General features: G+C 37.2%; 1 protein-coding gene across 1 annotated transcript in view; it reads right to left on the bottom strand.

Moving 5' to 3' along the window:
- ESR1 (estrogen receptor 1) overlaps nt 1-8,265 on the bottom strand; it is a 106,174-nt gene extending 97,909 nt beyond the window's left edge. The window contains 2 exon segments of the mRNA XM_038131347.1: nt 6,080-6,584; nt 8,213-8,265. Of these exon segments, the coding sequence (XP_037987275.1) occupies nt 6,080-6,584; nt 8,213-8,249 (542 nt within the window). The 5' untranslated portion in view covers nt 8,250-8,265.
- Between the last annotated feature and the right edge of the window lie 18,971 nt (nt 8,266-27,236).

Raw genomic sequence — 27,236 nt, 5'->3', positions numbered from 1 at the left:
CACTCATTCTTTGATAGTCTTACACAAGAATATCTTGAGTGAGATGAAGTAAGAAGCCTCCCAGCAACTGGAATCTGAGCTTGGCAGAAAAGCAGAAATGCCTTGCCTTGCCCAGTGTCACACTGATCAGGGCTCCTAATGAGCTGTGGTAAATTATAACCCTTTGCAAGTCACTGGAAAGGCCACTCAGGCTCAGATGTGACTTGTCCCTGTACAGCAAATTTTACGAACAGTCCCTGCAATGAATGCAATGAAAACAGCACTTCAAGTGAGAATGTTGAAGGACAGCATCTCTGCTCTAATCTCTGTTCTGATGCCTGAATAGATAATAGAAAACTCCCTGCAGACAGACCAGGGAGTTCATTATTTGTTTCGGTGTTTCATTGTCAACATTATCAAACCAAAAATTTCCAGAACCTCAATTTTTTAGGAAATATGGATGCACTTCAGTTGCCGGACTATTCTCTTGTGCTTTTTTGGAGCAATGCCTTAGATCTGGTCAGCCTATCTTGTTGGTTTAATAAAAAATGCTGGCATCTGATGTTCACTTTGCAATTGCTGAAGGAACTGATGCCAGCAACTAATGTTTTCCATATCAAAGCAGATACGGCCAGCAGTGTTTGTTGTTTCAATAGCCTCACAGCAAGAGTGATCAAGGCCAATGACACAGAGTCAATTCCCCATCTCTCTCTCAAGGGACATAATGCAGTGTCTATGTGAAGGAATATTACAGAGCATGACTGTTTTGGTTCTTTTCAAGAGATGTATGGGTAGGATCAATTTCACGTAACTTTGAATATCACTGGGTATCCATCTTTATCCAGTAGCTATCTGGAATAGAATGCAGCCATCTTATATAATATAGGAAGATAAACTTGCTTTTTTTGAGCCTAATGCACTTGGTCTACTTTAATCAGGTAGCAAGAGACAATGTGTGTTCTCAGTGTCTTTTTCTCTATGTGTCTCAGAGTAAGAAGGGGGTGCATGTGCAGGTTTGATGCTGTTGTCAATGCCATTTGAGGTGTTCCAGGTGGTGACCCTCAACGACACACAGCTCCTCCTCCAGAAAGGTATTGTTACCCAGCAGGTCCTGTGTCATGTCTGCTAGACCCATGTGACCTTCTGGCCTCTCAAACGGCAGCCTAAGGAATGGAAAAATGAATACAGGCCTAGGTGTCTACATTTTGTCAGATGAACCCCAATTTCACAGTCTGTCTTAACAACCGTGGGTTTAGACACAAATTTCAAGTCCTGTTGGGAAGGACTTAATATATGAAGCACTACCTATGTCTTTGGTTTATGCAAAAAAAAAAATAACCTGCTGCAGAAATGAAGTTTTCTTCAATGAGAAGAGAAAACAAGTGAGATCCATCTCCCTGCCTTGGCAGAAAGGAGGCTAATGAGGAAGCATAAAATCTTTTACCGCTTTCCATCACTGTCTGCCCTTATTCAGGGCACAAGGAGGCACAGATCACATGTGCTTCTCAACAGTGTGGATTGGAGATTTATGGTGCAAGCGTGATCCACATCAGCACACGCTCCAAGAAGGGCTGCAGAAACACTAAAGTTGGTTTGTACAAGTCCCTCATAATTGTCATGTGTGAGCATCTCAGAACACTTCATGGGCTTATCTTTACAACATTTCCATGAGATAAGAAACTATCCATGAGATGACTCTGTGTTTTCCTGTCTCTTTTATTACAGTCATCTATTGCTGCAAAATTGTCAGATACCAACACAAGGCCTGAAAACAGGAACACTCCAGTGTTCAAGAAATTGCCTGAACACTTGAACTGTTCAAGAGAGTACCTCTGAGCAGACTGACATTTTAGAGAAAAATAAACAAAAAAAGCAAAGCAAAACACTACATTACATCATACTCCATGTTATGAAATACTGTATGCTACATTTAAAAAAATAAGAAAAATCATCTTTGAACTTTGTATTCATTTCAACACTTTTAATTTTAAAATTTGGAAAAAATCTTCTGTATTTAGAACTCAACATGAACAGCTCGAAAAATTCATAATGAATCAGACAAGGTTAACAAAGTTTATGTATTTGGTTACATAACTATTTTTTTGGATGGATGGATTAACGAATTTCAACAGGACAGAGATCGATCTACATTTGTAATCTTTCTTGGTTTTGGCAAGAATTAAAATTAAAGCTATGATCATATTGATCACAGACATCAGACTCAATGGCAGTATGATAATTGGGGCTAATGCTAAACAAATACTTTACTACATTAAACTAAATATAGAGCCTGAAGTATTGGAAGATACAAATTAGCCACTAGAAGTGAGGGAGCAATTAATCTCTTATTCTGTTTGTACATTGATTTGCCCAGCCTCTGTCCCTCACTACAGACTGCTGACGGACAGTTTTCTCATCAGGGAGCTTTTTTTTTTTTTTTTGGGGGGGGGAGGGGGCAAAGGGGGGGGCAAATTTGGAACCTGCCCCAAATACAGGCTACAAAGGGCCTTAAGTATATGCATGATTTCACTTCAGATCTGCAGAGTGCAGACTCAGTGGGATGACACAAGAATGTCACACACTGGCAGAGCAAAAAAAAGGATGTTCTTCTGTTGCTTGTAGGAATCTACTGAGGTAAATTAGCTACTGAAAGCTTTGGTTTTTCCCTGAGTGGATCAAATCTTGCTGAATACTCAGAGGAAATAACCAGAAATTACCTGAACTCAAATTCAATAGTTAAGAAAAAAATAAACATTTCCATTAATTTACTGTAATAGCCATGAGTACAAGATTTCCTGTAATAATTATCAACCACTAGTCAGCATTTAATAATTAAAAAACATTACTAAAAATTATCAATAACATTTTTAGAAAATGAGATTTGACATTGTCAGATAAGAAAAAGGTAATTTAATTTGGATACCTATAAAAACAGCCGCAAGATCAGACATAAAAGAGGTCTATGTATAGACAGGGCAATTTGAGTTAATTAAACCCTTTTTTCTCCACTTTTCAAATTTTGATGCCTCATGATTTAGAGACACCAGAAGGGACATTAACATATTTATTGCATTCTTTAAAAATCATTATTTTCATGTATCATTATGTTCTTCAGCTAGATATAGAAGCCTACCATTATCTCACCACAACAGACTAACACTTTTGGAAAAAGAGTCACTATTTGAAAGACAAAATATAACTTCAGAATTAGCAGACATATAGTTATACACCTATTAATACATATCTGTCTACAGGCAGTATGATTTTCAACACTTACTAACAAAATCAAAGACATTAAAAGTTTTCCTTATCAGACAGAGTAATTTGTTAGTTTTGTGACTGAAGATTTTTAACATTTTGTCCAAGTATCAAACGAAATATCATCTCGGCCCCAACCTATGATGTTTATTTATTGTCCTAGATATCACTAAATGTATCACTGAATGCAACACTTGCATGTCAAATTCAGAGTAGAATAGGGTGATGCAATGCAAATATTTCTGCCCTAAAAGATAAATAGCACAATTCAGTTACACAGAAAGGTAAATGAGAATCGCAGAGGAGACTTACTGAGTCTAAGGTTACATAACTTTTCATAGAAACAGGCAGCCATATCACAAACTAATCATGATTCATTATAACTTTTTTAGGACTTATGTTATGAGATTTTTTTGCCTTTACTATTCCTACTGGTAGGCCATCCCAGAAACTCTCTGTTTTGGTAGTTAGACATCTATCAATCTCCAGCATCAATTTAGTCATTGCCAGATTACACTGCCCTATGCTTTCTTTTCTCCCATAACCTAAGTAAAGACAATGCCACTAGCCAAATATATAAAGCGAATTGGAAGTTTTTTAAAGAACTTATTCTTAAACCCAATGGCTAGACATTTAAATATTTCCTAGGCAGTGAACACATATTCAAATTATTTTTGACAGACTACTGGTGATTGGGCTCATGCCAAAACACAAGAAAGACCTAATGTTTAATGTTGTGGGGGTGAAAACTTCACAAATATGACCTCACAAAAACGAAAAGCAAAAAGAGTAAAGATTTTTAAGTTAATTTGAATAGTACCATGCCTGTTCACAAAAGATAATCATAGCAAGAATTTGAAACACATTTGGTATTACCACATAAGATGCGTTCCACAGAGTTATGGCTGGAAGGGGCCATTAAATCATTTGTATAACACTGCATGCAGATAAACCTTCTGGCATATCCAAGATCATAAATTCACCTAATTACTGCTGCATTAAGCCTCAGCAATTTCAAAGGGCTAATACACATCCCCAAGGGTGACACACAACCTTGATCAGAAATGTCAGGAAAAGGGGAATACAACACTGGTCTTACACGTTTGCTCAAGCAGTTAAACTAAAAAAGTACCTTAATTTTATTTTGAATGGTCTCATCTCAATCCACAGCTTAAAAATTAAAAGAACACTATTTCCATAGCAACTTTTATGTCTAGGTGATTTTTAGGTTTGAATCCTCCTGCAGTACAATATCTGACTATAGAACATTTTCTGCCTGCATAATTCAACTTCGCAAACTCACTGCTCCACTGTTTACATACATAAGGTTACTTACACACTTTTCACCGTAGATTTGCATGGGACACTCATGTAAGAAAAGTCTTTTAATTGAGCACAAAGGCAGTTTAACTTTCAAGTCACTGGTAATCATTCAAGATCACTATGCTCTGACATGTACTTATTCTTCCAAAAAGTATTGTATTTGGTTGCACTAAAAAGAATTTTGCTAGAATCAATTCAGTTTACAGATCACTGTATTGGACAATTTAACATAACTATTATCTATGATTTCACCAGTCTTTATTCTACCTGTTCCCCAAAACTGCTCAATCCGTTGCAAAAAAGTGCAATCGTTTTGTTTTCTGGGACCAGATTTTACTACCAGATTCTTAGTCTGGCTGAGTTAGACTTCAGAACATACGTTGCTGTTCATGGCAACATGTTATATTGTGCAAATAAGTCTAGCAGAGTCTGGCCTTCAAGATGGAAAAAATTACTTTCTATTATTTTTTCAGAGTTGTTACACTTCTAACAAACTCACCTGTATCTCTCAAATCAACAGAGAATGACCGTGTTCAGAAAGAAAAATACATCTTACTGTTCACTTTGATTCACTGAAGCCCAATATAATAAGATGTTGCAAAACTATGCTATAAACACTGCACAAAACATTAACAGCGTTGGTATAGGTATGTATGATTTTTTGGTTTTAGTCATAAGTCATAATTCTATTAATTTCTGCCACTTACTTCAAGAAAAGATGTAATGTTTTTCACAATTGACAATAAATATTTAAACCACAGAAATTTATTTCCCCCTTTCAACAATACTTTAGTCTTTCTATTCCAGACCAAAAAGAAAAAACATGAACGAACCTCCTACTGAGGGACAAAAATATTAAAAACCCCGCTGAACAACCCTATCTTTTGAAAAGCAGCATGCCAGGTTTACAGTTAATGTAAATCACCCTCCAATGAAAAATGCATCTTAATATGCACACAGCTCTTTGGGTAGCTCAAGAAGGTGGTTACTGACTGAAATACTGTCACTGAGTCAACTCTAACACTTTGGTTAGGAAGGATATAGTGCTTCTGAACAACTTCCTATATAAGTCACTTCTCACATTGCAAAGGAAGGCAGAGGAGAAAAATACTCTTACTACCATCTAAGAGCTGAACAAACCACTCACACTGAAAAATGTGTGATGGTGGAAGTCTTTTTAGTATACTTCAGACGGTATTATAATGCATTACAACACTGAGGTCATCTGCCATTCTTTATTCAATTATGATTTCATGTTTTCCCAGGAAATATTTATGCGCATTATCTGATGGGTTTTTATATGGGTTTTCAAAATTTACAGCTTACAGTCACAGTGGGCTGTGAATTACAGTTTGTTTTATTCTACACTGTTTCTTATGGTCTATATATTACTGGTGATTCAGTTAAATCACATGCTCCTTAACACAAAAAGCAAATATTAGGGCATAACAGATTTTTACATTCTAATTTTCTCAGATTATCTGCTTAAATAAGAAAGAAAAAATTCTATAGCATTTACCTGTAGAAGGCTGGAGGAGCAGCTTCCCTCATCCCAAAGCTGCCCTGATCATTTTCAAGGTAATAGGGTACCTGTTGGCTGTGATGATGGATGAAGGGCGACAGCTGGGGTGCCGTTTGCAAAAACACCACCGGGCTTGGTGGAACACTGTTCAGTGAGTGAAATCCTGCCAGACTGCTGGACCCAAAAGATTCAGATGTAGGGGCATAACTGAGCGTAGAAGAGCTGTAGACGGGAGCTGTAGTACCAAAATCATAGGTGGCTCCTTCTGGGTAGTTAAAAACTCCTGTCTTGTTGGTCTCCACGTACATGTCGCTGAGCGATCTTTCCAGGGGAATCTTCAGCTGAGGTCTGCTCAGTGTCTCCAGTTCAGTGCCTTGAATCTGGTGCAGCAGGGTAACTCCAGAGGTTTTGGTGTGAAGGGTCATGGTCAGTACTAGTGGCAGTGAGCAAGGAACATATCTGCTTTTACTGTCAACAGCGAGAGCGGCAGCTGGCAGTCCACCTAAAAAAAATACCAGAACCTATTCTGAGGCTCAGCAGAAATCATAATAAAGCAGCACTACACAGGTATTCCTCTAATCTCGGCAAGGAGGAGGATACAAACAAATGCAGAGTGAGCACTGAAAACGCACATTCTCTCTCTCTTCTTCCCTCCCTCTCCCTCTCTCTAACTTTTAGGAACTCCTCATCTGCGTTAATATGCATTACAAGGTGCTGGCTGCGAGCCAGGAGCCCTTGCCTTGTGCCGACGTTGGTTTAAACATCACTTCAGAAACAATTCGTTTTGGAGTTATACCAAAGAATTGTCCGTCTAAATGTTACTTCATTCTTACTGATCGTTTAATTTTTCACTTCAGGGTACAGTGCTTTGCAGGAACTAACGGGAAAGAACACTTAAATCCAACCAGGAAGACCAGTCCAGTGGTCAGTCAGATTACTGCCTTTTATTTCCTCAGCAGGCTCCAATCTATCTGTGCTTATCTGTCCTCCTGTTTGATTCATTTTCATGTTTGCTAGAAATATGTAATGTGTACATTGTACTGACCCTGGGCAGGACTGTGCTGTAACCAAGATAGGGCAAAGCAGAATGTGTGTGTGTGTGTGTGTGTGTGTGTGTGTGTGTGTGTGTGTGTGTTTGTGCAAGCATGCGTCTGTGTGTCTGTCTCTCTGTGTGTCTGTGTATGTTTGTGTATCTGGGTGTGCAGGGAGCAAGCCCCAGTCAATAAAGCCAGCTAATAAAAGTAAAGTGCACATGATACCCACGCAGAAGAGGAGATTTATAATATACTTTCATCAGCAACACCAACTTGCAGTTACTAGAATACTATAATAACATTAAAAAGCAAGGAAAAGCTTCAGACAAACCTAAAAAATTATGCTTCCTTCTTTTTATTCTGTAAAATAATGAAATAAATATAATTTACATTTTGCCAGAGTCAGGAGATGGTTATTTGATTGCATGATATATAAATTGAATACAGGAAATTCTTTTTCCTAGTCTTGTGAACAAAAGCCTAGCAAACTTGAATTTTGAAATCAGACTAAAAAAATCAAGTAATCTAAAATAATCAAACGGGATTGGCTTAAAAAAAACCTGACATGCCTCTCAAAGTTATATTTAGAAAGAAAAAAAGGAAAAGAGAGAACATAATGAAAAGGTGTGGCATGCATGCTTCTTCTTGCAATCTCATTCCATATAATTTTAACTTCGCACAAACCAGTTCTCCTGAACGAGCTAAATGAAAACCTCCAGAAACTGTTTCAAGTTCTCCAGCTTCACTGCTGTGGTCTGTGGTTCAGTCAATGAAATAGGTTAATGTCAACCCTAAATGCATTAATATATGGGCTCCAGCTAGTGTGCTTTGAATACTAGCAAAGCCTATGCTATACTTAAACAACTCCACAGTTATTTGGCTCAACCTTCAAAAAACCCAAGAAACTGAAAAACTGAATATGCAGGTCACTAGAAGTGTGACCTTAGTAGACACTTTTTTAGTAAGCTTTTCTTTCAGAAAAGTTTACTCAAACTGATTTTATTTTAGAAATAATACAATGCTTTCAGAACTTCTACTAAAACAGCCACCATTTTTTACATTTACAAGAATATTCAGAAGCAATATATGTTTTTACCTTCACAGGCACAGAGCTGAGAGATCAGCACACGCATAAGTATGTACTTGATATATTTCCTCACCCACCCAGCCACCCTCCCTACCCTGTTCAAATTTCAGATTGTAGACTTTGATCAAAGAGATAAGCTTGTTTAAATAACACTGGACTAAACATGTTCCCAGTTAAAAAAATAATAATCAGACTACCATACCCAGCAGTTCAGAAAGTCTTCTCAAAGTTATGCTGAAAGTATGCCAGACAGTGTGAGAGAAAAAAAAAAAAAAGAGTGTGTGCATGTTCTCTTAGAGTGGGCGACCGTGCATCTGCAGACTCACAAAACAGCAAGTAAGCACAGCTCTCAGCAGCCAGGCTGCAGGGCTGCACAGGCTGAAATGAATGGCACTTACAAGTTTAAGCCAGTCGCCCTTACACATTTCATTTTTTGCTTTGAAATACATAGAAAAGGCATCATCTCCTATTAAACTGCATAATCTGAGAATTAATGTGAATCTACCTGCCATAAAAAGTATCCACTTCTATAGTGTGCTACAAAATGGACTTTGAATTTTTATCTAAAGCCTTACCCAATATGTATGCTCTGTCTAATACAGTGATATGAAATAAAATTTTTCAGTGTAATAGCTATGCAGAAGTGAAGAAAACACAGAAAAACCAAGTCAGAAACAAAAAACCAGAAAGTGAGCGAACAGAGAGTTGACTTCTGAGTGTGCCCTGTGCTTCTTACATGCAATTTTTAAGAATCTCAATAATTATTTTTGGGAGGCAGTGTGTTTCCAGGGAGTCAAATATTTAAAATTTCCATCAGATGTAAACAGCATTAAACATACTGTAGGGTTAAATTGAACCACCATCACTTCTGCGGTGTACCATTTAAATTAGGGACCCTATGAGCAGCTCTCGACAAGCCACAGTCTTCCCATTGAAAGGGCTCAGCAATAGACAGCTGCAGTATCCATGCAGCACACAGTCTTGTACACATCTTGAAGGGAAAAAAAAAGTGAATGCCACAAACAAGATCTTGGGGATTGGCTGAGAATCTTTGTGACAGCATCCTGTAATGTCTGACTTTTCCTGTGGAAGAAAAGCAAGAGAGTAAGAAAGGCCAAGGGTGAGGTGGGGGGTGTGTCAAGCCAAATCCCATGAAGAAGCTGAACTTTTGATTTTTATACACGGAAAAAAATCAGGCTCTGATTCTTCTTACTATATATGGGATTTTTAGATATAAAGAAACTATGAAATGCAAAAGTTACTAGAGGGTTGTTTTCTTTCTTGTCCTACATGGTAAAGAATGTGCTGCTTGCTCCAAAGTAGCAAACACTGCTACTTCACCCTGCTTTAGAGTTGGCATTAGGTGCACCCGCCTGTGGACTTGCCTCTCAAAAAAAATGAGATCAAGGTTTCTAAAACCTGGATTTTTGCTTAAAGGTCAGGACTTACCTCACCACTCACTTTAGTCTGATCTATTACATGTCAGATTTTACATGCTCTAGAATATGGAAATATTAGAGTATGGGAACGGGTACAGGATCTAGCAGTGATATTTACTGCTCTTTAGCAAAACATTTATGCAAAGACTTGGTTTTTCTAAATCCCACATCATTTAAAACTATGCAGATCTTATACAGAAGGACTTGTCTCCTTCACTCTGGGTTTTTTGTTTTAAATTACATGTAGTAACAAGAGAGAGTAAATAAAAACATGAATTGGCTGCAGCACCTTCCTTTCCAGTGCTAGACAGATGTGTTCAAAATGGGAATATCTACATTCTCAGATCTACTACTTTCTCAACTATTGTGTATTCAGCTGCAGCCAAGCTGCCCTATATATTTCACCTCTATGAAGGTCTAATATGGTTTGGAGTTGCTGAGCACATACTGCAGGAGATACATAAAAACAGAGAGGAAGCGATTCTACAAAATCTAAAGATCTGATAACTTGAGATCAGGTATGGACTGGGGGGTTGCTGTATTTCTGAAGTTTGCAACATAGAAATAAAATTTGGCTTTGATCCATCCAGATTTATGCCTGCACAGGAAGGAAAGAAAACAGCATTTAATGAATACTGAAGAAGTAGGAGGGACTAGTCCACTGTGACTGAGGAGCACTACAGAGATGTTAGCAAAGAAGGTCAAAGCAGAAACTGTATCTTCATACAGAGGGATTTTTAATGAGAATCAGTTGGGATGAAACAGTGAAGACTCAGGCATTACATTTCTCATGGAAATGAGAAATTAATAGTTTAGATAAATGAAAGCGACTGATTAAATCCTGCGTTCCCCTTTTAAAAATTTCAGCCTGTTTTCCTTTTATAGATAGGCCGAAGTTCCAGTGCTGAACTCAGATTTTCCAGAGTGGGGAATTTACTCTGATTACACTAACAAAATATAAAATGCAGATACAATAAAACTAAATCACATTTCTGCTGCTCTGTGGTTAAACTAGCATGATTCACAATTGAAAAATATTTAGGTATGTTTCTAAAGGCAAATTCTGCTTATTTTGATTAACTGATGAATAGTTTGCATTGTTTGTTTTTTTTTTTAATTTGTTGACAAATGACAACCGTGATCAGATGAAGTTAGCAGACTATGGATACAGTAGTTTGGCTCAACTGGGTCACTTGCCCAACACTTCAAAACTGGAACATAGCTTAAAAAAAACCCCAAAAGTAGCCTTCTTCCAATGATGGAAAATATTGTGGAACCAGTGAAGTGATCTCAGAAACAGAGAAAAGAAAACAGATAATTAAAAACTTAAGAAGATTTTTTTTTTAACTTCTCTAAATAACTGGAAGGAAGTTTGAGAATTTTCAGAGCCATTAACATCAATAATTTTCTATTGACTACAAGTCCTGATAGGCAGTCAGATAATGGTAACAAAATAAGTTCATTTTGTAGGATTAAAAAAAAATTACAGGAAAAAGGAACAGCCTGAACATATTTTTGCCATTTGGACAAGATAAAACGGAAGTTTGAGGGGAAAAGAGATAAACCAAAAAATACTATATGAAGTATGGTATGCAAAGTATATATATATATACATTTCTATGTATATATAAATATACACAAAGGCTATTAAATTTATAGGAAAATTTAAAGACAGAAAAACTCCATTCTCTAACAGGCACTTTTCAGCACTAGTTTTAGTAAGTATTGCAACAAAAGATGGTTAACTCAGAGCACATACTATAAATTTTCCATAAACCTGCTGACAGTGAAAGACCATAAACTGTCGCTTTGGTTCCACAGCTATAAAGATAGAAGTTTTTTTTTTAGCTGCTGCAATTAAAGAAGAATCTATTGTACATAACAGGAGGAACATTATGTTTTTCCAAGATTCCACAGTAACATTACAGAGAAATTATGTTGTGTTTAGTCCAGTGAGGAAACTCCTCAAGACAGACAGCTGGAGAACAGCACCATCTACCCCACTGCCTTATAAATCTTCTCTGGGGAAAGAAAAAATACAAAAAAATTAAAGCTCTTGATACCACTAGGCAAATGAGGCATGCTTAAAAATTTCTCAGGCTCCAAAGACAGATAAGTGCTTCATGCTGTTAGTGGAAGTTTTCAACATTTAGTTTTATAAGTCGATACAAGCTGCATGCTTCTTTTTTCCCCTACTCCCAAGTAACTCACTAGAACTAGCCATGGCACCAAAAGTCTAGATCTAAGATATCTAACCCTAAATTTTTGATTTAGGTTGGTTTTCCTGTTGAAAGGGGAGCTTCTGTTTTCACATGTCAAATGTAATTTGAAAAAAAATTGGCCAAAATAGTTCTTATCACAAATGGGAAACTGTTGAATACAATTATTCCACACATATGTTTATTAATTTACAGCATTTAAATATGTCTTCAATTTTACCTGTAATTTTTATGGAAGACCTATTACATTCTCTGAAATTATCTGTGCAAACACAGGAAATATTAGGCTAGGATGTCGGTACATCTTTTTAGTTAGGTATTCTGACATTTTATATGTTAAGACTTTGTTTTCATCTATTTACGACACTCTAAGATTTTAGCCATTCAGCTGGAAATTTTGTATGTCAGTGATGAGCTCAGTGATAATAATTTGGAAGTACCTGAGCCAACTGGAAGGAAATTATGTGCTTTTCCCTCCATAGAGATTTCTAGAAACCCTTTTTCGAAATAAGAAACCTTTTTACTGCAGCAAATAAGGAGTTTGGAGCAGGAACTCTGAATCTGGCAGGGAGCTGAAACACTGTGTCACAGAACTGGCTTTTGCTGTTCCTCTGCAAATCCATCTAGCTTTGGCCAATTATTCTACCCTTGAAAAAACTGCAAGTTTTTAAGAGTTAAGATTCCTAAAAGCTCTTTCCTGGCTGAGCCTGCTCTCCCCTCTTTCAGATCTTAGTCCTGACTCGACTTACCAAAAGAATGAATGACATGCTAGAGTCCATAATAGTATAAATACAGAATGCTTTCCCCTTTCATTACTCTTCTGGGGCAGAGTAATAGTGTGGGATTAAGTGCAGATTATTGTGTCGGTTACAAGACTGAATTTCAGACCCCAGATGTACAGACTGAATTTCCTAAAACCAAAATGGGACACCATCTCCCTTTTCAATCCAGCACTAGAAAACAATATATTAAAATATACCCTTTTCTGAAAGAGTAGAAGACATCCTGTAATATAAGTAGCTCATGCATTTTTTTCATTTTTTTGTACCTCAAAGAGGGGAGAGGATAAAACTAAATAATTCTGCCTGACTCATACAGAATAAATTACTTACTACATGTGTAAAATGGGCCAAAATACCTGAGTACTCTGGACAAACTCAAAAGATATTAGCAAATACTAATGTTTCAAAGAGTTAGATGTTTTCATGGATGCAAAAAGACAAAAGCAAAAAAGAACATTTCTCTGCTTTCCTACACAAAATGTTAACTACTTGTGAGCAAGGATGTTCACTGGTAGAAAAGCAATGATACCTTGACTTAAGATTAAGCAACATTCCATGCTTAATAACAAACACATCATCCTAAAAGAGTATTTCTAATAGATCTAGCTTTATGTAAAAACCAGAATGAACTGGAAAATGCAAAATGGCAGCTTAGTATCCCACATTTAGAGAAAAAATTGAATGGACTGACTGATCACCATGATCACTAGCATTAGTCTAGCAAGAAAACTATTTGTTTGATGTCTTGTAATTGGCTTAAGGTTGAGGCATCTTCAAAATGACCAAATATTCCCATGCCTGAGCTCCCAAACACAGTCAGAAATGAGACACCTACTTAATCCATTTATGTGGTGAATCTCTCAAACAAAACTCTCAAGTTTTTTTTATGAGATAAGAGGAATGAAAGTGGGTCCAGATTCCCCTGCTGAGCCTTCCTATCCTTAAGCGAATCAACATTCCCACCCAGCCCGGTGTCATCTGCAAACTGGCTGAAAGGGCACTCAATTTGTCCAGATCAACAACAAAGATGTTGAACAGCACCAGCACCAGCATGGAACCCTGAGGAACAGCACCTGTGGCCAGTCGCTGGCCGGGGGTGGCCATATTTATAGAAACATCTTTTACTCTCATGTGTGGCAGCAGTCAAATAAAACTCTGCTTGGGCTTTGGCCCTTCCAGTTTCCTCTCTGCATAACCACATGACATCCTTGTAGTCTTCCTGAGCTCCAGACATCCCAATATGGTCAGGATGTATGAGGACAGGCTCAGGTAGCAGAGCCTTTTCAACTTGTAAGCAAAAAAGACTCAGTAGTACCTTACTGCTATCTACAACCATCTGAGCAGAGAATACAGAGAAATTACAGAGACAAACACTTCTTGGAGGTGCACGGCGACAGTCCAAGGGGCAACAGGACACAAGATGGACTATGGGAAATTCTGACTCGATATTAAGTATGATTTTTTATGTTAGAAAATATATAATACTGGAACAGGCTGTCCAGAGATGCTGGAACTCCTTTGAGTATGAGACTCAACTGAGTTCAAGACTCAACTGGACAAGTCCCTGAGCCTGATTTAGCCTTCTTTGAGGAGGGGTTTGGACTAGACGGTACCTTGATATCCCTTCCAATTTATTCCATGATTCTATGTGTCTAATACATAGATCTGCACCAAAACACTCAGAAGAGATTAATTACCTTGGTGATGATGGTCTATTTCCCCATTTTCCATAGATGCCTGATGGCAAGATCTTACATGTCTCATGAGTTAGGAAGAAAAAAATTCTACTGGCCTCACTGTATCTTCTCAGCATTTCTGTAACTACTTCAGTCCTTACCCAAAATATCTTTGTTGCCCATTGCCTTAGCAATGGACCCACCTGTTCTCAGTAGTCAATGGCACACCTATGTTTGAACACTCACTGAGACACTGGTGATAAATAATCAACCATCTTTTGTGGTTTCCGCAAAGCAAAACCAGCTGCCTTTTTTGATGGAGATAACTATCTCCACCAAAAGACTCATGCTGAAGTGTCATTAGCTCCCTGCATCAGTGTTTCTCCATACATACATGTGGTGCAGGTGCCTGTACAGTAAAGTGACCTGAGCGTTCAAGTACTTAGAAAGTAAAGCCTAACCCCAAAACTGAAGGAAGTATAAAATCAACCTTATGACATGACCTCGTTTCTTCACTCATTTCTCTCCAGTAATGGCATTCAAATACACCAAATTTGGTTTTAATATTTACACTTTCCTATTTCCTCCCTAGAAGCTGATCCTCCAATAGAAAGGTCCAAGTGATGAGGCTAACCCTGTCACCTCAAGCAGTTACATTTACTGTGACCCTCAGGCCAAGAGAACTCTTCACCTAAACTACTTGGAAAAGCTTTGATGCTTTCAGCATCCCATTTTTATCTACCAGACACTTTCTGGGCATCTTCTGGTAAATGGGTTTGCTTTATTTACTCCCCTAATCACTGTCAATCAATCTCTGCTATTGCAGCATGCCTACATGTACCTGTGAATAATCTGCAATCAGCACATCAAGTCCTCTTGCATGCCTTAGGTTCTCCCTATCTAGTCAGAGATTATCACAGAGCCACTGGACTGTTGCCAGTGCCACATGAGGAAGGTGTCTCCGTTTACCTTTGGGCCTATTCTTACAAATCTAAAGTCCAAGAGGAAAATTCCACAAGGAGTATCAGCTGTTGAACTAATCAGTGTTACTATACGTGTTTCTGTATTCTCTCCTTGATGTCAAGAACAGGCTTGTTATTGCCACTACCAGCCTAGACACAGCTACAGCCACATCTGAGTGGTTCGTTGCTGCCATTAGTCATCCCTCTGGACCATACTCTAGAAAAACACAGTCAGACAGCAAGTGTTCATTAAAAATTACCCTGTCTAGCAGAGAAGGTACTGGCTGCAACTGTCCTGTGCAGACCTCAAGCAAAGCAGCAAATTCAATATTCTAGAGATAAAAGTATGGTAGATCTTGTAGGGAAAAATGCTTTGTGCTAATGCAACCAGCCTCTGTAGGCTGGAGATGTGTTGTCTGCACTAGTCTACTTCTCAAAATCTTCTATCAGCAGTGAAGAAAATATTTCTTAATTCTAACAAAAATTCAGACCTTCTACAAAAGAAGTCTCAGTAAGAGGTTCCCTCAGAAGATATGATTCTATTTAAATAGCAGAAATGTAACATTTATATTAAAAGATGCACTGTGGACCTAATTAGCGGCTTCTTCCACAACAGACATAGCAAAGACATGCACAACCAGAAAGATGTTGAAATGAATCCTTATAAGGCATTTTCTGATATGTTTATTTCCTTCTTCTTTTTTTTTTTTTGAAATTGATAGGGATTCTATTAAATATATAGTCCTAAATAAGGCTGTGCTATATATCTTCCATGATAATTTGAATCAGTTGTTGACTCCAGGGAAACTGATCACGATGAGCTAAATTATGAGTTTAAGTGCTTTCCTGGATCAAGGCCTAAGTCTTATCCTCACGCACACATCAACTCCAACCATCAGAGAAATTCAAAATTAGCAGAGGTTATGTCTCATTTTTCAGGAATGACTTGCAAGCTTTATATAATTCTGGTTCTGTGATATACCATATCCTCCTTACTCCAGAGAAGAACTTTTGAAACTGACTTAACAAGCCTACAAGAACAGTCAATGGAATCTGAGCGAAAAACCAATGCGAAACATTCAGTTCTATTGTGATTGTTATTTGTACTCAGGAGCACCTAAGATCACCATCAGAAATTAGGTTCTCGTTGTGCTAAGTACAAGGTATACTTAGAACAAAGAATGTTTACTCAGTAGCCCAGATTTAAATATATCACTGACTAAATGCAGCACCCTTAAAGAATAAGTGTCTCAATTTCTCTTCAAAAATCAAATAGACCTGGTAATGTATCTCCTGCTTCTGTTTCAAAGTTGCATTGTTTAATAAGACAGGTCTGTTTTCTAAACTCTAAATATAAAATCTTTTGATCAAGCTATCAAACAATTCAACATTTACAAATACGATAAACTTGTACAGAACTGATGAATTAGCTATAGCAACAATTGCTCAAAAAAATCAGGGACCAACAAAGAGAGCAATCACCAAGGACACTCACGAACTAACCATATTGTAGCTGAAGCATCAACGCATGCTACAGCTGTTGAAGCATTCTGTTCTTGCCAGAACAATCATGAGCAACAGCAAAATCATACGACTTCAGTGTTGTCTAACCAGCACCTCTCAGAAAATGGTGACACAAGCATCAGCAGGGCACCATCACAACAAGATGGGAAATAAAACACACACACACACACACACACACACACAAAAAAAAAAAAAAAAAAAAAAAAGGAAAAAGAAAAGCAAGAAAGAAAAAAGAAAAAAGAAATCTAGTACTGGAGAAAACCTAGGCTTCTTGTTGGAGAAAACTTTCAAAGTCTAGGCTTCTGTAGAAAGACAAAAATGCATTGTCATCTGTCAAGCGGAACAAATAGGACCTTAGTGATTCAGTAACAGTTGCACTCTCTTGGCAGATATTAGCTTGTTTAAGGCAGGGAAGATCAAAGGAAGTAACTAGATGCCAACAGACGGGGAAAAAAAGGTCAAAGTTATTTATTATTTCAGCAGTCCCCTATCTTTATTTGTTCTTCCACCATTTTCATTGTTTTGTGCAACAAGATGGAGGTCTTTCTGAAACACAGCCATCAGTAATTTAATGAAATGGCTCTTTTGCAATACAGGCTCTTCTATAAGTTCAGAAGTCCATCAGATCAACAGGTTTCCTATCCATTAGGGGTGAGTGAAATAGAAAGTTCCACGTACTCATTTAGCACAATGGTCAACAAGCCACAGAAATTATTATTAATGAACTACAAAACCAGAAAAAATGAACAAAAATCATTGCCATTATAAATGTCAAATTTATGAATATTGATATTTGATTTGATGTCAAATTATAGGAAAACCAGAGTTAATATTAACTAGTAGCCATTTTTCCAGGGAACTGAGGTTACAGTTGCAAAACCTTTAAAAGCAGCAAACACTGCTGGTCCAGAGACCTTTCACACCTGTGGTAAATTAATTTGAATTTTTAAGCTACTTTTTTTCCCTGGAGAAATACCAATAAATTTAATTTCTTATTGTGCAACTAAGAGAAAGGATTACTCCTAGTAATTCCAAAAGGAGCTCTTGCCACAGTCAGAGCCTCAGCAATGCATCACTTGTGCAGCATGACAGAGAGAAAGGGCAGATCTGTACTGGACAGAGACAACTGATACAGAGACTCCCAAGCCATCTTTACCTGAATCACTACTGAAATGTGAAGAAACACTGCTGCTAGCAAGGTGCCATGCTGTGGATTATTAACCCCTGTCTCACAAGACAGCATGTTGCTAGTACAGTTACACTGCCTTCTACACCAAGTTCCTAATTACCAACAACTAATTCAGGCAGTGATGCTGCACAATTCTTTCCACCACACTCCTTCAAAGAGCAAAGGTATAGCTTAGAAAGGCTTCGTGATAGAAAATAAAAATTCTCAGTAGTGTAGACTCTATTGATTGTACTCCTTTGAGTAGAAACAGTCCTGGCATCATTAGAGCTATAGGGGCTGGTGACACACTACTGAATCAATGTGATGACTTCGTGGATGGCACCAGGAAGGCTGGGAGCCCCTACAAGGTGGTTAGCATGCAGAGGCAAGGGTCACCCACTTTCATCAGAGGTGGCTGAGAAATGAAGAGGTGACAATGAAGATGCTGAAAGCATTTCCCTCAGGAAAGTACTGCCTTTAATGAGATATGGGTCAGTAAAGATCAAGGCTGTTTTTAAGCTACTGAAAATAGGACAGACCTGCAGATTCTCTGCAATTGTATTATAAACTGTTGTAATATTTCATGAGATATGTTTGGCATGTGCCAAACAGCACTACCCCAAAATATTCCTGCACTTGAGGCATTGAAAAATTACAGAACCATTAATACTATTTAGTTTTCATTCACCCACTGCTTTGTGAAAACTATTAGCACAGATGCAAGCTATTCTATGGGCATAGAAATCATCTTGGGTGTATTTGATTTATGTTTATAGCTAAAGCTCCTGGCTTTTAGGTTTGATCCAAAAAACTGGTTTGCTATCTACTTGTTAGATGACAAAGTTCAAGAGCAATGCAGACTGCTGAAGCCTAGGCAAGCCTCACTCCCAGCAGCTTCAGCATGACTTGAGTATATACAGTGAGCTGTTGGGCACTTCTGACCTGAAATGGTCAAGGGAGCAATTGGAAGGCACATAGGAAACACATGCCTGCTTCAGCGTTCAGGGAATTCACCTTCCTGAAAGCCAGCCTGTAAAGTCAATCTTTCATGCTTCTCAGGGTTTTAAAAAGAGTAATTCTGCCATACAGCTCAAGTGATTTAGCAGTGAACTGTTTGTCAAAAGTAGTCATATCCTTTCTCCAGCCTTCACATTCCTGCATCTTTCATGCTTCCAGTCTGGAGACGGACATTAGCAAAATGTTGTTGTTGTTTTTGAAAGGTAAGTCTCACACTGGTGCAGCTCTTGAGCCAGATTAGGAGAAACTGCAAGAGCACATGGCGAGAATGAAGATGAAGACCACCTTGTTCAGCAGCAGGAAGCCCTTAGATTAATTTAACAGTGCACTCAATGAGCCAAAGCTGAGAGGATGTAACTCTCAAAGGATGCGTCTATCACTCATTCAAATTAGTCATGATGAAACTGAATCAAATACACCATGGGCTACATACACCTTTAACACAGTTTATTTATTTTCTATTATCTGTATTATACTATGCTGTACAAAAGAAATCATTTTGTTTTATCTAAAGATTCATTGTTTTCAAAAGAAAAAATGGTCCCTGATTAATATCAAGTAGCATTTTGCTTTTCAGAAGTTTTTATGAGAAGGTTCCATTCACCTTGTTACACATTTCTATGCATAAAAACAAGTGCAAGATGAGCTACTTATGACGAACTCCTGCATATTTGTGATTAGCCAATATTGACAAAGAATAATATAAATAACTACTACAAAAATTATGACTCAATTTCACAATAACACTGAGTCCTGGCTTCTTTTACTAGAAGAAAAATATTTATCTAGAATATAATTTTCTTTTTTAAGTTAAATAAATATAAAGTTATTTTCAATACCCGTCACATAAAAAAACTACTCATCCATAATACTAATATTAAGAATTTTTCTTCAATTAAAGTTAGTTTCACATAGGATTTAAAAGATTGCTGGAGACAAAATACTAGGGTTAGCAATTCAGCACTTTGCTCCAATATAGCAGCAGTCCCTGTATGCCTATGTTTCATTTTGTCAGAGGAGCTTGAATATGGGTAGATGAAATTACAAGAATACCTGTTATCATTCATACTATCAATGAAAGCCTGCATCTGCTACTGAAGAAGAAAAATGCTTATCCTTGCTTTCCACCATCTCACTGCTCTAACCAGAAGAGTTCCATGGCTGTAATACGAACTTCAGCCTGCAAAATCTGCACCACACAGAAAGCACACGCTTAGTACCCATGACTAGTCACAAAATCCCCTCCATTTCAGTCTTCAGATACTAAAAAGCACTATGATGTATTCTCTTATGTAATCTGGATCCTGACATTTATTATCCATCCGCAAAATATTTGGAAGCAGAAGTAAAAGATGCTATTTCTATTCAAAATTTTATCCTTCAATATTCCAGTTCTAGTTGAGATAAAATTTAGTTTGTGTCTTACAAACATTTCAATGAGCCAATTTTGAGAGACTGATCTCCACTGAATATCTATGTATGGCTGTGAAATATATTTATTGAAAAAAGGAACAGAGGGCAAATATTGGACAAGTATTTCTTTTGAGCTTATACCATAAATCAGCTTTATCAGTTTTAGCATAGAAACAGTAGCTAAATTCCTTCCTATTGTGTAATTTGACTATGCTTAACAATACTGCAGCAGTTTCAAGTCAAGTGCGGAGGCTATGTGTGTTTAAAGATTGCACTGGCTGTCAGGTAGCATTTTGGGCACTACATAAGAATGGTTGCTTATCAGTCCACAATGTACATTGAACACTGATGACTTGTAAGGATATCTCCAACTTCACTGTGGGGAACCCATGCTCCAAAAATTTCCAGCATACAATTTTTCCAGAGGGAATTCTTGTTAAATTACTTCAGACACAGCTTATTTTCCCGGGCTTTTCAATCCACTCTTCCCGATAAAGTATTCTTAACTTGCTGTTCACTGTTCATTATCAAATAACATAAAATGTACTTTTAAAAAATAAAAGCACTATTAAAAATCTAGACCTGCTTTGTGACAAAACAAATGCAGATGGCTACATTTTTTTGCTGAGGCATCCAGACTGCACAAAACAACCCTTGATAAAACTGAGTGAAATTTGTCAATACTTGAAAATTAACTTGCAAACTTGCATGATGAGCATGAATGTACGCTCACTTAAATCAATGAATAAATAATCCCTATAAAATTAATAGGACTATCCTCAAATATTCAAAGTGCTATGGAAAAATAATATGGGCCTTCTCATTAAAAAGGGGGGAAGGGGGAAAATCCACTGCAAGGTCATATTACTTTGCCCTATCTCTGCTTTGAAATGTTGATTGTTTAGAAATACAGGAGCAAATGCTCTTACACAGCCCCACTGACAGAATTAGCATTTGATTTTTGACAAAAATCTCTCACTGATTACTTACATTCTAAATTCAAGGAGAAAACAAATGACCATAAAAGACACTGTAGCAGCAATGTTTGAACTCCAGCAAAGTTGAACAGTTTTTATTTTGTCAGGTGCACAGTTTCTTCTTTGAGGGATTAAACTTTAATCTCCCAGACATTGTCAGTAACCACTGATGCCATCTGACACCTTTCACTTTCATGGATGGAAGTCCGTGATGGAAAACAGAATAATCTTAACCATTTTAAACACATTCTAGGTACGTTTGCTCATTTTGCAGAGCAGCAACAAGATGCATTCACTTGCACTTCATGCTCTCTTCCTTTAATAGATACAGCAAATTCACAATCATATTTGGCAATAACCAGGCTTTTACCGAAAGCCATCTAATTTCAAGAAAGTATTTAGAGGCAAGAACTACCTCATCCTATAGTATTTTGTTTATTTCTACCTAAATATTTTTAAAAACATGGAGTTCATTGCTTAAAAAAATTTACAGCTGCAAACAAATAAAGAAAGGTCCAAAGCACAGTTAGCACTCTATAAAAATACTGATTTTGGGCAAAGCCTTCAAACATAATAATTTTTTTCTAGAAAACCCAGATATGCTGTCCTTGCCATAGCATTTGCAAGAGAAAATATCTGGCCTACACAGGATATGGGACACAAGCAGTAGAGCCATTTGCTTCATATTTTAAGTAAGTTACTTAATAGCTTCACATCAGCTGCTTACTTTCCCCTAAACCAAAGCAGCTCTATTAAAACATCCTGACTGAAACTACAACACCACAAACTTGAAGAATAGTCTTAAGTGAAGTTTCATAGGCTCACATTGCTCAAAAATGTAACTTGTAAAGAAGCAATCAAAAGAGATCACTGTGAACAATCCCAGTATGAAAAATTAGATACTATAATCTTATCTCAAAGAAATGGAAGCGCCTGTAACATCACAGAAAGCACCCTCCAGAAGAGATAACTTCCTTCCAGACAGAAATGCAACACAAATGTTCATAAAAATTGAGGCCTGATCATCTCCTAGAAGCTGAAGGCTTGAAAACCCTGCCAAGGTCATCATCTCTTCAAATAAACAGCAAGATGCATATCTGCAGCTAAGTGGCTGGTAATGCTTGTCACTGCATCATCTCAATTGCTTTGCAGAATCTTTGAATTCCACATGAATTCCTTTCCTAATTCTACCTATGTACTCATATCTTGCTCCATTTACAGTCTGTCCCTCAGTAATTACATATTGTGCCAACAGAAAAATTAATCAATTGAATAACCTGCATTCTAAGGAACACCAGAGGTTAGAATTATTAGATGGGAACAAAGAGTTACAAAACAATGTAACTTTTTTGTATGTGTAACACATCTAGAGCACTTTGAACATATAGAAATATTGTCCAATAGACTAGAATTTTCCATATCTAAATATATACAAGCAAAACCTATATTTTCTTCAATTCTGAATCAGCTTAAACTGTCAAAGAGTGACTTCTGAATTTTTTGCCTTTGCTACATCAGTGTCTTTTACTGACAAGGAGTCTGAAGAAAAAAGTGAGAAGAGCCAGACTGCACAAATGCCATCATCAGTATGTCTTAGAGAAACAGTTACGCCAATCTGTAAAAACTTTGTTTTATTTACTTCCACATATTCTTGCAAAAACTTCCAAATTGTATGCAGGTCAGGTTAGCAGTCCTTGCTTTTGGGAACGCAGAAATTTCTTCAGACACACACACAAAAATGCACAATTCATACAGTTACCAATCTGTTATACGTAACAGTTAAAAACAGTACTTTTGCATCCAATTCAGTAGCCTAAACACAGCCCTTTCGCACCTTTTAGGTCTCTCTAGGACACTCAAGACACTACACAAGGCTGGCACATATGACCACAGAGGAGACCTGTGACCTTTGGAGCAGCTGTGTGTGGGCAAGTGGCAGCTACACCTCAGGGGCCATTGTGCTTGCGCTGATCAGCCACACACACACACACAGAGCAAGTTGAAGGGGTTTCCTTCCTCTTTTACTACCTATCTTTCATTTCTCTATTTTCAGGTGAGGTATGGCCCACCGTGTTCTGTGCCCACTACACAGGCAATGTTGATTGTGTTTTCATCTGGCATTAACGTCCTCCTTCTACTTCATGTTTTATTACCATTTCCTATATGGAATTCCAAATAAATTTCAAATCCATCATTCAACTTCTACTTCATATAAACTAAAGACAGTGTTAGTAAAGATGAAGTGATCATAACACCTATCCACATTTTTTTTAAATATACCTATAGTAACACAAGTATTTTAAAAAATGCTTTGGTTTCTGGAAGAGCTATATCTGTTATTAGCTTTCCAAAGAGAAATTGTTTTCTTCTTGCATTGTCAACACATTTTATTTTAAACAATATTAAATTCTGATAATATTAAAATTGAAATTTGACATGGAGTCTTTTTCTGTGGTATTTTATATTAATAAATCAAAGACAGAATAAAAGCATTACTTTTTCTTTTCAAAGCTACTGTCAATGTTTTGCATTCAATTAGTCACCAAGTCATATTTTATTTGGAGTCTTACTGATCATCTACAACTGCATGAAAGATATATCCAAAACAAAATACAAGAAAATTTAATCACTCTACCAGTTTTCCAAAATGAACAAAAGCACAGTTTTGGGGACACCAAGGAGCTCAGATCTACTGACCCTGCATGACTCAAATGCACTATATGAAGGCATGAGAATAGGTGATAGACAAAGCTAGTGCTTTGTGGAAAAGTAAACCATTGGTTGGTAGAAAACAGATGCCTATATCTGAAATCTTTACTCAATAAAGCTGTTTAAATTGGTCTAAGAGGATAACTGGATAGAAACAGAACAGACTGGATGTTAACTGGAGGAGAAGTGAGGCCATGTTGGTACAGACACAGATTCCCCAAGCCCTGAAATGCTTTCTTCAGAAACCGCAGCTACAAATGAATGTTCAGGGAATGGAAAGAACAGGACAAGTATATGTGATATTTATCCTCTATATTCTCCTAGCTTCTGCTCACAGGATATGCTGAGCCTAATCTAGTTATCTATTCAACAATCCTCAACGGAACTATCTTTCAAGTTGTTTTCATTTTCCCTTCAACCTGTACAAACTGTTTCTATCCATAACAGCCTTCATCAGAGAATCTCACAAATGCCTGCTGTGTAGGAAATTACTTCCTTTTGCTGGTTCTGAACATGGTTTCTTGAAGTTTCACTGCGTGGTCTATTCTCCTTTCGGAATAACATCTTAACACTCAGTCCCTATCCATTCTCTTTATTAAATTCAAAACTGGGATCCAAAAACACACATCAAACCAACTCTGAAGACCTTCAGAAGAACCTGAAGTCACTAAAAATCTCCCTGCTTTATCTGGAAAATGATTGCTTTTTCTCCTTTGGTACAGCACTGAACCCATTCTCCCTTGAGAATGTTGAGCTCCCAGTTTCTTGACTTAGGCAAGCTGGAATACATAAAAGAGGAAAAACAGCATTAAAGATCTCTCTGGATAATTTGGAATGAGTGCTCCAAACACATCTAACACAGCAATACACTAAAAGAAAGCTTAACACAAGTTAGTTACTTATTTTATTTTTATTTTAGGTGATGAAAGCATGAATAGAAGCAAGACTGCAGCCTGGTGGTTGGAAATTTCACTGGGTAAAATGAAAACTTGCATTTTGGTCTTGCTCCCAGAATTATTTGTGATTTATTCAAAGTTTTCATGTAAAACTCACAAAATAAGTTTCAGATGAAGACTGAAATGCACAACTGCCCTGGTTTCACCAAGCTAAATAATACAGGAAGATTAATGATTTCTCTGGGGGGTCTATTAAAGCCCAAACAACTTCATGCAAAGTATATATGCTAGGGTGGCCCATAACACCAAGAGAGAGCAGCAGGCTCAGAAACCTACTGGGGCAAGGTACATAACCATCCCTTGCCAACATTAAGGCAAAGTTTCTGCCTGTGAAAGAGACAGAGCCTGGAAAAATTGCTCAGCTGATCACCAGATAAAATTTGTTAAATGAAAAAAAAAACTATTCATACTTTATTTATATTTCTGGATAACCCTCTCCGAACTCATCCTTCCTTGAACACATAGCTAAATATGTCAAAGAAACAGTTCCCATATTCTCATTATAGTCCTAGAGGACAACGATAATAACACATACAAAACATAGAAAGGCAATTACAAAGTGTTGTTTTACTTTCTGGGTGGTGGAGTTAAGGTATTACTTTTCCATAAGGGATGGCTTTCCAACCAAAAAACAGAAATTACCTCTCACCAGAATATTTATCCTCATAAATGATTAGCTTCCTGTCAAATTTTAAACTAACAGTTATTTTTATGCCTAAATTGCCAAGATAATTTTGATTATATGGTGAGTGGCAAAAATGAACAAATTTTCAAGAGAATGTGCACATCACTCAGCCTAGCTTAGGTTTATATATGTACCTGTGATTGCAAAAGTACTCTGCTGCTGTAATGCCATGAAAAGCAATGACTGGATTGCTCCTAGTTTGTTTACTTATTCTCACTAAAGAAGGCTGCAACAATTAGTAAAAAAAAATTATCCATGACCCTTCCCTGTCTGACACACACAAAACATTTCACTTCCCTATGTCCCAATTTCATATACGTCCTGTAAGTTCATAGCACCTCACCCACTCAGTCTCACAGTACCATTTACATGCTAGCACCAGGCAGTGTTCTCAGAACAGTTATAAACATTAAATGTAATTAATATTTTTCCTTATTCAACACAGGGACATGACAGGCTTTGTCATACTACTTTAGCAACAGAGCAGGATGAAACCTAAAAAACAGATGCTTTCCTCTTTCTTGATCCAAATGTGTTTTCTCATTGAATACCATCCGTCAACAAAGTGTACAACTCAAAGGCTGCTACTACTTGGAATACAATTTTGCAAGGTCCAAAATTCTAAGAAATCTGAAACCAAATGAAGGCCACCTTTGAAAAGTAGAAATTATTCCACTGATAATCCTGTCACCCAACTGTGCAGTCATGTGCTTGCTGCTCAGAGGTGGTCAATATCAATGGAAAAGCTTCCTGTTAAACAGAGATGGAGGCATGGGAGAAGGTACTATTGCACTATAATCCAGGCATCTGTCTCAGCATTGCACTGGAGCGTCTGTAGCCAAAATATATGAAACTGCATGGAGAGTGGGTAAGGTTAGGGAAAATAGCCTGAGAGCCACTCTAAGTGGTTTAATAAGTAAATGAATAAATAAATATTTTAACCTTAGACATGTTTTCTAATTTTGTTATATTCTTCTTCTAGGTACTTAGCAAGAGCAGTCATTTTCCATATAGGAATCCTCCCAGTACACTAGTAGAGTCCCAGGAAAACTACCATATCCAGTATTCATTATTCTGAATGCACAAGGGGGAAAAAAAAAGAAAAAAATCTCTTAGTTTAAAATAACACTTTATTGTTTGAAAATTGTTATAAAAGTTCTTTTGCCTTTATTCCAAGAACAATCTTAAATTTTTAACCATAATCGGTTTTTCTCAATATATAAAAAATCTAAAGATGAGCAAAACACTGACATAAGTCTGTTGTTACAGCTTTCAGCTACATTGGGAGCCATCATGCAGTTCAATGGCTCTGAAACCATTACAGATAACATTTTCTACTATGCTCGTTCCATTAGGTGATTCAGCATCCAAAATGTTCAACACTTGCCTTCCCCAGTGTGTCTGGTGATTCCAGCAGGAATACTATTTTGAGAACTTAATCAATGTTTAAAAATTTTATTCTACACATAGGTTAACCTGATCACTCTGTTTCATCATCAGAATATA

This window comes from Motacilla alba, chromosome 3 (assembly GCF_015832195.1).
Source record: "Motacilla alba alba isolate MOTALB_02 chromosome 3, Motacilla_alba_V1.0_pri, whole genome shotgun sequence".
In the NCBI taxonomy this organism is placed as follows: Eukaryota; Metazoa; Chordata; class Aves; order Passeriformes; family Motacillidae; genus Motacilla; species Motacilla alba.
Note: the sequence above shows the minus strand (reverse complement) of the source record. Positions and strands in the feature narration are given on the sequence as shown.